Source organism: Atractosteus spatula, chromosome 4, assembly GCF_055471065.1.
Source record: "Atractosteus spatula isolate fAtrSpa1 chromosome 4, fAtrSpa1.hap1, whole genome shotgun sequence".
Lineage (NCBI taxonomy): Eukaryota > Metazoa > Chordata > Actinopteri > Semionotiformes > Lepisosteidae > Atractosteus > Atractosteus spatula.
The window spans coordinates 43876179-43891544 of record NC_142709.1 but is presented as its reverse complement, the minus strand read 5'-3'; the positions used below and the strand labels follow the sequence as shown (position 1 = coordinate 43891544).

Sequence of the window (15366 nt, the reverse complement as noted above, 5' to 3'; positions counted from 1 at the left end):
TTAGTGTTCATAAGAATTTGTCTGATGCATTAGGACTTATGAAAATGTTGCACAATATTACTATTTCTGCAAGTATAATATGCACACACAGAAACTAAACAACTCTTCGTAATAACTTTATTTTATTGTTTTATTTCATTATTTTTTTTGTATAACCATCTAAATTACTAATGCGACTACAGTTTAAAGGAAAATGACATTTCTTTACATACAGTATTGTATATTTAAAAGTAAAACATAGCAAAGCACATAATAACTGACATTTAATTATTTTTAACTGTCATTTGACTTTGAAAAACATAATAATCAGGACTCTCGCAACTTCATGTACAAGTTAAATAATTACTCTTATTCTTATTTGAAAGAACACTGTTTTTTATTTCCAACAGACATCTGCTATTCCATTAAATTATAGGTTTTCTAGGCAAGGCTCTTGTTTTTTTTATGTGTGTTGATTCAGTTCATTTGTTGATGTCTCACATCAGCATACACAACCTGTGTGTCCATCTCATTACTCTTCCTCCTGGTTTTGTTGTGAGCAAACTTCAGGGCTGAATAATTCAACATATCCATATCTAGATTCTGAAAAAGAAATGCCAATACAGTACATTGTAAATTATTCAGGTGGGTAGCTGTGTCAGCATACATAGGCTGCAAAGGAACAAGTAATAGGTTTATTCCATGCTGAAAAAAGAAGAAAGAGAACACAACGCTTCGGCCGTGGAGCCTTCTTCAGGTGTGAGAGAGACAGGGCAGTAGGCAAAGGTAAAGTAGCGGGAGAACAAAGGTTGGGAGGGAGGAGAAGTGAGAGGCGGGAGCAGGGGACAGAAAGAGAGGCCAATCAAGAGGTGTGAAGTCAGAATGGGTGCAGAGAGGTGTGAAATGAAACTTCCAATGAATGGAGAAAATTTAAAAGAACAGTAATCTGTCGTTAAGAGAAGGAAGAATGTGTGATCCTAGCTGCAGAATAATTTTGGTTTCGGTGGCCTTTCTGATGTATGAGTTCGGAAAATCGTCTTTGAGAACACAGACGGAGAGATTAGAGTGGTCGTGGACATCAGAGGTGAAATGAGAAACAATGGGCTTGGAGAGATCTTTAATCTTCACAGTCCTGACGTGTTCTCTGAAGTGGTCTCCGAGTCTCCTTCCTGTTTTCCCAAACGTAGATGGCTCGGCATTTACTGCAAGAGATACATTAAATAAGGTTGCTGGAGGTACAAGATGCTGTCTGGGTGATCCGGAATTGTCCTGAGGGGCCTTGAATGAGTGTGGTGGTGGATGTGTACTTGCAGGTGATACTGCGAGCTCTGTTGCAAGGGAAAGTGCCTGGTGTGGATGGTTGTTGAGGGCGGTCAAGGGAGCTGTGAACAAGGAGGTTACGCAGATTAGGTGGTCGGCGATATGAGATGATAGGACGATCAGAAAAGAGGGCCCCAATGAAGGGATCATCCTGTAGGATGGAAAAGTTGTGGTTAATGGTCCTGGGGATAGGAAGTGTGTTAGGGTGGTAAGGAAGCACCAAAGGAATGCAGTTGTTACGTCAGGAGTTCCTGATCGGGTTGATGGTCCGGGGGGTGTTTTTGGCTCGGGCAAGGGCCTTGTCAATCACACTGCTGGGGTATCCTCTGTTGATGAAAAAGGAGTTTGTTTGATTATGACATCAAACCAGCGGACAAAGGAGGCGCTGTTGTGGTGTGGCGTAAGGATCTATATATCTTTGAAGCCTCTAGACAACTAACTGACACTTCTGCCTACGTCCCTCTCCAACAGGACCCTACCACTGACTACCAAAAGGAAGTGGTATCCACCATTTCTCTTCTTATCAGCAGTAATGAGCTCCCCCAGGAGGTGAACCGGCTCATCATGGAACATCCGCAGGTATCTCAATTTTACCTCCTCCCCAAAATCCACAAACCGGACACCCCTGGACACCCCATTGTATCAGCATGTAACTGTCCAACTACTTACATCTCAGCCTTTCTTGACAGCCTCATGAGACCGCTGGTTGAAGATCTTCCCTCATACATCAAAGACACCAACCACGCGCTCCAACTTTTTAATGATTTCCAATTTCAGGGTACCGAATGCTACATTTTTACCATGGACATCACATCTCTGTACACTGTCATTCCCCATAATGATGGCTTTACAGCCCTCAAGCACAGGCTGGACAAACGCACAGTGCTTGATCCACCCACCCACACCCTGGTACGCCTTGCAGAATTGGTCCTCACACTGAACGCATTCTCTTTCAATAATCTATTTTACCAACAGGTCAGTGGAGTTGCCATGGGCACCAGAATGGGACCCAGCTATGCCAATATTTTTGTCGGCTGGGTAGAAGAACGCTTCTTCGCTTCCTACACTGGCTATGTCCCTGACCTCTACAAACGATATATTGATGACTGCGTCGGTGCCGCCACATGCTCCAACGATCAGCTTGAGTTCTTCCTGCACCATTTCACCAACTTCCACCCATCCCTCAAATATACGGTTAACATATCTTCCACTACTCTTCCGTTTCTAGCCATCAACTTCTCCATCAACTACCCCCAACTGTCCACTTCAGTTTATTACAAACCCACGGATTCACACAGCTACCTCCTGTACAGCTCATTTCACCCCAACCACACTAAAAGCTCTCTTCCCTTTTCACAGTTCCTTAGGCTACGACGATTATGCAGCGACGACATCGACTTCGAGAACCAAGCCCTCGAAATGTACTCCTTTTTCATCAACAGAGGATACCCCAGCAGTATGATTGACAAGGCCCTTTCCCGAGCCAAAAACAACTGCATTCCTTTGGTGCTTCCTTACCACCCTAACACACTTCCTATCCCCAGGACCATTAACCACAACTTTTCCATCCTACAGGATGATCCCTTCATTGGGGCCCTCTTTTCTGATCGTCCTATCATCTCATATCGCCGACCACCTAATCTGCGTAACCTCCTTGTTCACAGCTCCCTTGACCGCCCTCAACAACCATCCACACCAGGCACTTTCCCTTGCAACAGAGCTCGCTGTATCACCTGCAAGTACACATCCACCACCACACTCATTCAAGGCCCCTCAGGACAATTCCGGATTACCCAGACAGCATCTTGTACCTCCAGCAACCTTATTTACTGTATCTCTTGCAGTAAATGCCCAGCCATCTACATTGGAGAAACAGGAAGGAGACTTGGAGACCACTTCAGAGAACACGTCAGGACTGTGAAGATTAAAGATCTCTCCAAGCCCATTGTTTCTCATTTCACCTCTGATGTCCACGACCACTCTAATTTCTCCGTCTGTGTTCTCAAAGACGATTTTCCGAACTCATACATCAGAAAGGCCACCGAAACCAAAATTATTCTGCAGCTAGGATCACACATTCTCCCTTCTCTTAATGACAGACTACTGTTCTTTTAAATTTTCTCCATTCATTGGAAGTTTCATTTCACACCTCTCTGCACCCATTCTGACTTCACACCTCTTGATTGGCCTCTCTTTCTGTCCCCTGCTCCCGCCTCTCACTTCTCCTCCCTCCCAACCTTTGTTCTTCCACTACTTTACCTTTGCCTACTGCCCTGTCTCTCTCACACCTGAAGAAGGCTCCATGTTGTGTTCTCTTTCTTCTTTTTTCAGCATGGAATAAACCTATTACTTGTTCCATTGTAAATTATCAGCAAGAGTGAAACATTTCTAAAGTTTGAAAAGAAAAAAAATTAAAAATTAAGCAAATATTTTAAGAAAGTCAGCGTATTACCGTACAGTTAGTATTCTGTTATGACTTGGGGGTAGCAAAGTTTAGATTTATTTTTCACTGTTACTTCTACAGTACATTTCCCTTAAAGACTGGAATATTCAGGATGCTTAGAAAAATGGTTATTGCTGGAGTTCTTTGGCTGTTTGCCAGAGGGTCAAAGGATGTTTCTAATGATCTACTCTGGTTATTTAATTACATTGTAAATCAATCGGACTGTCAAATTAAAGAATAAACAGTCAACTGTTATTAGTTCTAACTTGCTGTTAGTTCACATGTTAGTGATGTGATGTAGAACAGGGAAATTGAAACTTGTGGGCACCTACTGTATGTTTTAGGACATTTAGTTCTGGATGATAACATTAACCTTTGATTGATTAATTTAATTGATTTCTTTATTTTCACCTATTTAAGTTGTTGTTGTGTATTTGGATTACAGGGACAGAATTCTTGTATTTTTTTAGGTCTGTAGTATTTAGGACTCTGGATTTATTCAATGGCAGTACAATCTCAACCTTATCAGAAGAGAGGAGCTGACAATACCTAGTAGTAACATTTTTCCATAAAAATGTACTTGTTTAAAACTATTAGCAAACATCATGGCAGGTGCATAGAGCTAGTTGTGTCCATGGAGAGTTTGAGGTTGAACAGCTGCTTGCTCAAGATGGCAAGAAATGTGACTCCTGTCCCGACATGGAAGAGGTGAATGCTAATCTGATTGCCACATCTGACCAAGCTAGAAAGGAGATTAGGAGGTGAGCATGAAACATGGGAGTGCTACAAATACATGAAATTAAATGTATGGTCTAACAATGATGGATGCAAGAGTTGTCTGACACTAATGAAAGGAAAAGGCCTAATGTGAAAAAGTATATGTACATAGAGGCTTAACAGACAAATGTCTGTTTCAGAACTTCATTATCCGAGCTGGACAGGTGTTTCTTAAGTCATTGACAAAATGGAAATCATTCAGTAACAGATCAGTATTCCATAACAGAATATACAGTATTTTTTTCTGCTATAAAAATTCCATCCAATAGCATTTCTTTGGTTGGAAAATTAATAATTTGATGAGATAGTACAAGCGAAATGTTCTAAAATGTTCTTCTAAAAACAAAAGCGTGTCCTGGGATATAAAAGAAGCTTCAATCTTGTATAACACTCAGTATAAGCTAAATTTTTAATTTTGTAAAGCCAAAATCACAGATTTATTTTGTGTACTGTTCTTATTTAGATATTTTCTTATGGTATCCTTGCATTTTTCGCATGGGAATACAGATGGAGCCATTCAGAATATGCAGTAGCAGTCTTCTCTGCAACAAGCTCAACGCACTTGAACGCAAGATCATTCAGGACACTGAACTTATTTGCCACAGTACATATACAATGGGGTTCTTACTTGTGCGTTCTATCAGTGCATGCACAGTACAACAGACAATATAGTACAACAGATAAATCCACACAATGTAGACAGTACTTCACATTACAAAACAGTAAATAATAAATAATAAAGAGCAAGTAAAGGTTTATTACACGCTGAAAAGAGAAGAAAAGAAACACAACATTTCGGTTGTGGAGTCTTCTTCATATGTGTCAAGTTTCACTCTCTTGTGTAACAATCAGGACATTTCCGAAACATTACGCTTCTTAATTTTTTAAGTATTTCCGGTTACATTAAAATATTTTTCTTAAAACTGATTTAGTTTTAAAATAGAATCACAGGCACAGCGATATATTCATTTTAAAGATCAAATAGTGGTGTCATAATTATAATATAGCATTCATTATATAATTATATAGCAAAATCACATAGTGAGCCACACACAACAAATACGGTTAATTGTTTAAATGGCTTCTGGCAAAAGTGGACTTGGAGTTGAGTGTCTACTTAGTTTGTGTGGTAGTGTTTCCAAAGTTGTTTTACAGATTTATTAATTGCTTTGGTACACTTTTTAAATGCATGGTTCGACAGATGGGTTGAAATTTTAAACATTCCTTGAATTCCCTAGTTATTTACAAAGGATTCAATGAGAAACTGATAAGATAATGTCTTTAGTTTAAAAAATGCCCACACAGCTATGAAATTTTATGATATGATAGTTAAAGCCTTTTTTTTAGAAAATGTAATTGTTTGCTCATGTTCCCTTTTTAAAGCTAAAATGGTACCTCTTGTTGTTTGTGGAGACAGATTTGTTTCATTGTTCACACAAATGCACAGAAAACCTACCAAAGTTATAAACGAACTTTTACTAAAGTTAACCGGTTGAGTTATCTCACTCTGTCCCCTGGTCCTCATTGAATCTTTGCACCCTCAGTAATCAAAACACAACACCCGCTGTGCACACTGTGATTTCACATGGAGGTGTGAAATACAGTAAGGTTAATAACTTCTGTTTTAATAGATTTCAGATTTTTTTTTAATTTGTTTCTCTTGTAACTGTTAATACAATGACAGATATTATTGCAATTCCACTATTTATGACCTAACATTGTGAGTCATACATGTGTTGTTGGTTTGGTGTATACTATTAACATAAACAATATGTGCTGTGTTGATTTTACTGGTTTCTGGTTGATTTAACTCCTACAGTATGTAGGACTTTTGATACTACCATTGTGTAGGGTAGGCTTCATCAAGCACATATTTGTAAGCAGTATAAAGTTTTGTTTTTGTGGCTACCTTCCAAAAGTTAGGTAAGAGGTTACCTTCTAAATGTATTTTGCATACTGTTCTTTTTTCTGACTGCCCCATCATCTCTTATCGCTGACCACCCAATCTATGTAAACTTCTTGTTCACAGCTCCCTTGACCTCACTCGGCAACCATCCCCTATAGGCATCTTCCCCTGCAACAGAACTCACTGCATCACCTGCAAATACATATCTAACAACACAATCATTCAGAGTTCCTCAGCTCAATTCCGGATCACTCTGACGATATCCTGTATCTCCAAACCTCATTTACTGCATCTCTTGCAAAAAATGCCCAGCTATCTATGTTGGGGAAACCGGAAGGAGACTAGGAGACCGCTTCAGAGAACATGTTAGGGCTGTGAAGATTAAAGATTTCTCCAAGCCCATAGTTTTGCATTTCACCTCAGACAGCCATGATCATACTGATCTCTCTGTCTCTGTTCTCAAAGATGGGTTTCTCAACAGCAGAAAGACAACAGAAACGAAACTCATCCTGAAACTAGGTTCACACCTTCCCCCTTCTCTCAATGACTGGCTTATATTTGTGTAATCTTCTCTATTCTCATGCAGGTTTTAACTTCACACCTTTCTCCTCCCATCTTCATTTTGCACTTCCAGAGAGGTCTCTCTGCCTCTCCCCTCTCCCTCCTCCTCCACTTTTCCAGCTTTTGTTTTCCTGTGCAATTTAATCTTCGCCATCTACCCTGTCTTTCTCACATCTGAAGAAGCCTCCACGGCCGTAACATTGTTTTTCCTTTCTTTTCTTTTCAGCATGGAATAAATCCGTTACCTGTTCCTATGATAATAATGTTCTTAATTCTGCTATCTGCATTAAATCTACACTTCCCTTAAATTATATTTATCTCTGGTTTTAGTTTTCTTTTGATAACAGCATAAGAGATCACAATGGAACATAATTCACATTCAAAGTTGAAGAATGATACATTACCTGATTGTTTGTAGAGTTATTGGTTTCATTACTGTGGCAGATTTGTGAATTTTCTGAGGAGCAAGCTAGAGAACAGAGATAACAATTTTTAGTGTTTCTATGTGTAAATCAGTGTTAATAATTCCTCTTTGTTAATAGTAATTCCACTAATTCTTCTGTAAGCAATTCCAATATACAATTTATATTTATAATTTATAATTAAAATTATATAATTGTAAATGTATTGATATTTAAGGACTGATGTTTAGAAGATAAACAAATGCATTATTCAACTGCATAACTTTGAATCGAAAGAAGAAATAAAAGTTAATGAAATAAGTCAAATGTTACATAAATAAAATTGTTTAGATTTTTTATATTTAAGACTATTTTTTTATTAAAACATTTCTTTTATTAAAGTATTTATTTTATTAACAGTCCATATTTTAAATATTTATTTGAGTCAACTTTATAACAATACATTCATTGCCCATCCTATGTGTGCATTTAGAAGTACTATAATGCTTTCAGTGTACTATGTATTATTGAAAAATGTTCTTGGTGAACTGTGGTATCTCACTTTCCAATGAGTAAAGTTAAAGAAAAAGGAATAAAATTAACATTTATATGTATTAAGTTGTACTGCATCCAAGGAAGATTTTATTTTAATTTGCAAAATTGAAACTGTTTTTAAAACTATTTAAGATTATTAATTTACACTTTAGAATAGTTTTTCATAATATATCCATCCATTTTTTGACTGATTACAATTCAAGGTTACAGGGAGGAATGGGCTCAAGACAGGGTATGCTGTGGCCGAAGCTCTGGTCGATCACAGGGCACACACAGACACAGAAATAGTCACACCAGATCAAAATTTCCAAGCCAATTAACTTAATATTGGTGTATGTCTTTAGACCATTGGAGGACACCAGTACACCTGGAGGAAACCTGCTCGAGTTGGTGGAGAACATGCAATCTCCAGATCCCAGTACTGTGAGCCAGCAGTGTTTATTACTGCACTACAGAATATATATATACAATTTTAAATGTTTAGAATTACCTGTTAATTATCACCCTCACTTGAAGATGTCTGTTGGTAGTGAAATACAGTACACACACAACTCACCTACACAGTGTATATTTCTGGTCCACACAAGGACAGCAATCACAATCACGCACACAGTGTTTGTTACTCCCAGGGCCAGGATAGCAGTATCAAGTTTACTTTTATCTGCAATGTATAAATATAGAGCTGTTCTAATAGATTATATGCTATTATTGAATTTTAAAACAAATGTATTGTTTTAAAATTTATGTTTAAAATAATTATTTAAAGTAATCATAAACTTGTTGAAAATTGTTTGTTTGACTTTTTGTCTTGGATAATGCAATACATATATAATCTATAAATTGTAACGGTGTTCCCTATGAATTCAGATGGTGTTTAGCATATAGCATAATTTAAGTAAATGTTTCTAAATGTTGAAAAATTGTGTTCTGTTGACTCAGCAAACATGCATAATAGACTTTTGATCACACATTATAAAAACTAAAATTATAGTATAAATGTTATTAAAACTACACAGTTCAGAAGCTTTAAATGTATATAAATAACACTAGATGATTTCAAAATCTGCACAAATTGAAATCAAAACTTAACAATAAATTAAACGTTTGCATTTATTAAGAAAATATATAGGCATTTATATTTATACTATATGTATATTAAGAATAAGTGATAGTTTATTTATTTAGATATTTATGCAACTCAAGAAAAGATACCTGATAGCCTTAAAGCATTAATATTGACAAATAACAAATAGTAACAAATAAGGAACAAGTAAAGGTTTAGTGCATTCTGAAAAGAGAAGAAAACAATCACAACATTATAGCTGTGGAGCCTTCTTCGGGTGCCTACTTTAACTACCAATAACAAATAACTGTACTTTTAAGAATAACCTGAGTATTTAGCTTGCCCATAATAATAATATGTTCATTACATAGTACAGTAACAGATTAGAAAGTAATTTACCTGTAATCTCCAGCAGTGTCCCATTCCCAAACAAGATCTCCCCACATATGGCCACAGCACAGTAGTAAGTCCCTGCATCAGAGTGGTTAAGGTTCCCCTTGAGGAGGTTATAGACACAGCTCTGTATAGGACTTCCAGCCTCAAAGTTCCTCTCACATTGATCACTCCTGTCTACATGGGTGTAAATAATTCCTGGAAGGGATTCTCCTGATCCATGTCTTAACCAATAAACACTGTGCTCTCCTCCACAGGTCTCTGCCTTTATTGTACACTGCAGAGTCACATCATCTCCTAGCTTGGCCTGGACAGACATAGGCTGCTGCACAACACTCCTGTTCATTGTCTCTGATCCTACAAAAATATACATGAATTAAAATAAATAAATGTATTTATCACCAGTACAGAAATTAAGTGGAGGGTTACACTTAACCAAGATTGCAATTACTTATATCACACGGAGTACAATTACTACAGTGGCTGCCAGCTATGAACAGCTTTTTGTCTTTCATCCTGATTTCAAATTATATTTAGTTAAAATTTTTAAAACAAAGTCAAAACAAAACAAGCCTTAAGATGTTCTTTTAGGACTACCTTAGTTATTTTTTTTCACATACAGTACAGATATATTTTTGCCATAAATCTGAAAATAAAACTTGAGATGGTTAATTTCTCTTTAAAGAATCTTTATAAATCATATTTAACATCAGTACAATCAATGAGTGCAAATGCCAGTGAAGCAAAGTTTGATGTTGATCAATTTGTTTCAATAACATAAGATGTATTCAGTGGAAAATGTAAAAATTACAAATAGTGAGCTGGCAGGTCTAAATGTCTACTGCACTTGGTGAACCTTGACTGCCACAATATTCATTTATTTTATAAGAAAATTCCTACCTTTCCTTTTATGGTAAAAAAAAATCAAATTTATATTCAAAACAAACCAACACACTTAGTTTTACTAAATACTTTTTCTACATTATTCTTCTATGCATGTGTGGTAATACAGCATACAAGACATGGAAGTTAGATGATGGAAAGGTTAAAATACACAAATATCAGTACATTTACATTGTAGTTTACCCTTGGGAATCAGTAGGGTCCCATTCCCAAAGCTCACGTAATTATGGTGGTAAGCTGCACAGAAGTATGTAGTCATATCTGCTGATTCAGTGCTAATGAAAATGAGAGTAAATCTTCCTTCATCCTTTGTCACTTTCACTCTTTCATTATTTTTAAACTCTCCGTAAGAGATTATCCCCTTGAGATTAGATGTAGCTGTAGCCATGCATATAGGTGACTTTCCAAGGGGTTTCTTGAACCAAAACATCTGAGCTACTATGCCAGTGGGGAAATAGCATTCCATAGTGACTTTGTCTCCAAACTGCACAAATGCTGTACGATGGGGCTGAAAGACCATATTTGCTCGAGAAATATCTGTAAACAAAGAAAACAATCGGGACTGTGTTTAATCCATGGGAAGACTTAAAAGCAAAGTGTTGTGTTATTTTCCAAATATTACAATAAAATAGGCACAATAACCACAACAGAAATAATATGTGGAACACTTCTTTAAACTATTCAACATTTTTAAATTGTGAAAATGAGTCCCAAAATATTTCTGTTGGGTAAATATTTTTTACAAGATATACTGTACAAGATCACATTGTCTGAAATACATTCACGTTCTTTGAAAGCAAGAAGATTTACACAAGATTAAATGGTGAACATAATAAAGTGTTTGTTTAGAGCTAAGTCCTATTTAAAGTAAATTGTAGATTTAGACTTACCTACTTCACAGAAGAACAAAAGGGTAATATACAGACTGATCATACTATTGATTTTATTGTCTCATAGGAGCTCAAGGCAGCTTCTCTGTTGACCAATAGTATCTGGAATGAAGGACTTCTGTTGGACACAGAGTCTTAAAGAGGATGTGGGAAGATGACACTCACATCTGATTGGGTGTTTTGAACTCAGTAAAACTCTATAAAAGGAAATCAGATGCTAAGCTCCCTTTGACAACAAAATATCTCAGTAAAAAGAGAAGACTACATCTGCAACAGATCTCCCGCAGATGGTAGTGTACCAGGGGATACCTGTCCATCAAGCCATCCTTTTTATATTAGGGTACAAGCACAAGATGGATCAACCCTATTATTATTAACCTACCTGACTTTGTTTTCTACACTGTATGTATGCACACCTAACTCCCACTTAATTAGGTAAGTAGCAGTGGAATATAATCTTGACGGTCGATCCCATTTAGCCAGTTTCCTCTTCTTGTCTTACCACTGGGTTGACAAGGCAAAGATCAAGGCTGCAACTTACGGTAAGCCTATTTCTTTAAATTTTAATAATACTTCAATTTATAAAGCACCTTTCGAAACCCAAGGACACTGCACATAGTGATAAAGAAAAAAAAGTAAAAGAAAAACAATTAAACAAGAACATACAGATTCATACATATGGAATGAAGGGCAATAAGACATAAAGCCTAGTAAAAATTCAAAAATGTGTCTTTCATAGAGTGTGAGGAAAGGCATATAACAACAAAGGAACAGGGACAACAAATGCAATGTCACCAAAAGTCTGGGTTTTAGTTTTAAATTTGAATGGAGCCTACGAGAGGAAGGGTAAACCATGAATAACAACAATAATATTATATTGAATACATGACAACTTATTTAGATAACCGATGTAGAACCTGTTTTGCAGGGGTATTATGCTGCTTGCACTGAAGATCTGGTGAGTTAAATCTAGCTGCAGAGTTTTGGACATATTGCAAATAACTGAGAAAAGTGTTAGGGAGCCTGTCGAGTAAAGAGTTGCAGAAATCAAGCCTTGATGTTATAAAAACATAAATAAGACACACAGCATCGGACATTGATAAAAATTGCCTAATGTAGACAATATTTCAGAGATGTAAAAAAGACATCATGATCAAATTTTCCACTTGGCGCTCAAAAACTGAAGGTGATCAAGTAAGACTCACAGATTTCTGACTATGGCTGGTGTGTGAATGAGAAATCCGTACACCAGCTGAAATGTGTTAATCAATGGTAAAATGCACAGTATGTTTTGACACTAATTAGCTTAGGGAATTTTTATGTCAACCAGAGTTTGATGTCATTCAAACAAGAGACAAGTAACAGAGAGGGAAGATCAGAGGAGGAAGAGGTTTTCACATACTGTAAATCTTAGTATCAACTGTTTAACAATGTTTGTATATTATCTGACTGAGGAAGCATATAAAAAAAGCAATGGGCCCAAGACTGAACCCTGATGCACACCACAATTTACTGAGGTCATGGGGGATTTATGAGTACCAAGAGAAACAAAATACTGCCTTCCAGTCTGACAAGAACAGAACCAGTTAAAGACAAGATTGATAGATAGACAAGAATGTTTGCAGCTATTGGGCAACACTGAATGATGTAGTTTATCAAAAGCCACTGTGAGACCAAGGAGTGTAAGGATATGTATACCCTCTGTGTCAAACAAATTATTAAAGACCATGACAAGAACAGTGTCAGTGCCATGATTAGAGTGAAAACCAAGATGAATTGTTTCAAATAAATCATTACAATGTTAGCCTGCCTGCAGCTGTACCATGTGTGCAACTGGTGTACAACCACATGTTCTAAAACTACAGTATGCAAATTCCAAAATCTTTGTTTTTGTTTTAAACCTTTTAAATTACTACAGATAATCTCACCCTGATATCAAGGGTATCACTTTCAAGAGGACTGTGAAGGACTTAGTAAACAATCTCTGTCTATTCTCCTGGTCTGTTTATTGGGATTTAGTTTCCTGCAAGTGAAGCCAACTTTTTAATAAGCATGTAAAAACATAGAAATTGGCTGTTTTTGCAGTGTCTCAACACTGCCCTCAGGTGCCTCATCCCTGTTTGTATATTCCACTTCTGGCTGCCCTGTTACAAACAAGTACAAAAGTTTTTTAAAACAAACATACAGGCTTTCTTCTAAAACACAGCTTTCTTTTCAACACAGTATAGCTAGATATTAATGTAAGTATATAAGTTATACAACGTGATTAATATGTAATGGTAGTTATGTTTCTTGATTGTTAATGATCCATCCTATTTTGTTACCCAGCTTAACAAGTGAACTTTCCCCACGTCTTGATGGTTCATTTTGTACAATGAATTAGTACAAAGGTAAGAAATTAAATCACAAGCTTGCAGAAGTTGTCTTAGACAAGTTACTATTTTAGTATTGTATGAATACTATTATACTTTTTATGTCTTCAGAAAGTATTCTTCCATCTTCCCCTCATGGTTAAATTGCAAACATTGCTGGGTTATGACAAGAATTTTGAATGAATTGAAGTGCTTTTTTTCTTAAATCACACTACATATGCAACAATTAAATGGTGCATGTTTTATTGGGTAACAATTTTGTTTTATGAAAATTGAAGATCAGATATATTTTATTCACTGCTGTGAACTCACCCCTTAAATCGGTATTTTGTAGTCATCTTTTGTAACAATTACAGCTTTGATCTTCTTGGATATTTCTGTGTTGGCATTGCATATCTGGATTTGGTATTTTCTGTTCATTCTTCCATGAAGATTTACTCAAGCACTGTCAAGATGGGTGTGGAGTTTTGGTGAGTCAAACTCTTCCACAGTCCTTCCACAGATTATCAATGGAATTCAAGTCTGGGCTTTGGCTGGGCCATTTAATGGCATTCACCTTCTTGTTATTAAAATGATGCAGCCACCACCATGTTTCATGGCATTTCATGGTTGAAGAGCTGTGCTCATTTTCATGGACTTGTACACTTAGCTCCTTGGTCATTATGGTGAATTTTCTTCTGCAACATGCACTGTCAAATGATGGACATTATATAGACAGGTATATTTCTTCTGAAATTATGTCAACCAATTGAGCTCAACTCATATGGACTTCATTCAAGTTTTAGTGTAATCTTACAAGGAAATTATATGTTTTCCTGGGTCAGTTTAGAGTGAAATAGCAAAGGGTTGAAAAGTTATCAAAACAATATTTTTTTTTAAATTACCAGTATAATATGTCCAGAATATGTTCCACATTGTTATTGCACAATAATTTGAGTAAATTAATTACACAAATAAATATTTTTCTTTTCAAATAAATGTATTTTTATTTGAGTTTACAACATTACAAACTGTGAACACAATTCAAGTGGAGTGAAGACTACCTGAAGGCATTGAACATCTCTGCAGGACAGAGAAAACCATACAGAGAAAAGTAAATGGTGTCAAGTTGGGCGTGTAATAAGTCAGCACTCTGGGAGTGTACTGAATGATAATTTTCAGTTATGCACTTGAATACACACATAGGCTGGTACACAGCAAGCTGTGGCAGTGGTGGAGATAAACAGAGAGCTGGAGAGGGAGATTATACTACAGAATTCTAAGTAGCATCCAAAAAATGGAGACTGACGAGGGTCATAGTTGGATAGTCTTGAAGCAAATATGCAATGGAGAATCTGGGAACTTGTTTGGGAGACGAAGAAAGAGATCAGTACATAGCAAGCTAGTCCAGGCAAAAAGCAAGCAAAGCAGATAGCAAAGCATAGTAAAGGAAATTGGACCCTCAAGAGAAAACCCAATGACAGAGTGCTGAGCAGGTATTCTGCTGGGATTTAAGTACTACTGAGGCTAATAAGATAATAGAAAATTAATTAGTGATAGAGGGTACTAACAATACCAATAATGTGTAAGAACAACCCCAGTGTCCAGAGGCATGTGAAGATGCAGGGCTGGGACTCGACTTTCAAACGGGTGTTAAAGGGCTGACTTAAAATCACAAAGTGAAGATTGTTCAGTATGATAAACAGCCCATGTTTCACCAAAATAAATTAAAAAATGGAAAATGTTAGTGGAAAATATTTTCAGTAACTTGAAATGTCCATTGTTGCCCTTTTCAATTTATTCTAAAATAGAATTAAATCATTG

The 15366-nt window shown here is 36.6% G+C and overlaps 1 protein-coding gene across 1 annotated transcript; it reads right to left on the bottom strand.

Annotated features, from left to right (window-relative positions):
• Window positions 1–437: 437 nt before the first annotated feature.
• LOC148836353 (uncharacterized) lies at window positions 438–11234 on the bottom strand. Its single transcript, XM_088914562.1, has 6 exons — window positions 11192–11234; window positions 10485–10838; window positions 9405–9755; window positions 8499–8624; window positions 7391–7455; window positions 438–582 (listed from the first exon to the last, which is right to left on the bottom strand). The coding sequence occupies exons 1-6, from the start codon at window positions 11232–11234 to the stop codon at window positions 457–459; spliced, it is 1065 nt and encodes a 354-aa protein (XP_088770688.1). The 3' UTR covers window positions 438–456.
• Between the last annotated feature and the right edge of the window lie 4132 nt (window positions 11235–15366).

Bases quoted from the DNA above. Each gene is read 5' to 3' on its own strand.
- LOC148836353 (XM_088914562.1), bottom strand. From the start codon at position 11,234: ATGATCAGTCTGTATATTACCCTTTTGTTCTTCTGTGAAGTAG. The intron at 7,456-8,498 runs GTGAGTTGTGTG...TCTGTTCTCTAG, and splicing joins CAGAAATATACACTGTGTAG to CTTGCTCCTCAGAAAATTCA. The intron at 583-7,390 runs GTAATGTATCAT...TTTCTTTTTCAG, and splicing joins ATAACTCTACAAACAATCAG to AATCTAGATATGGATATGTT.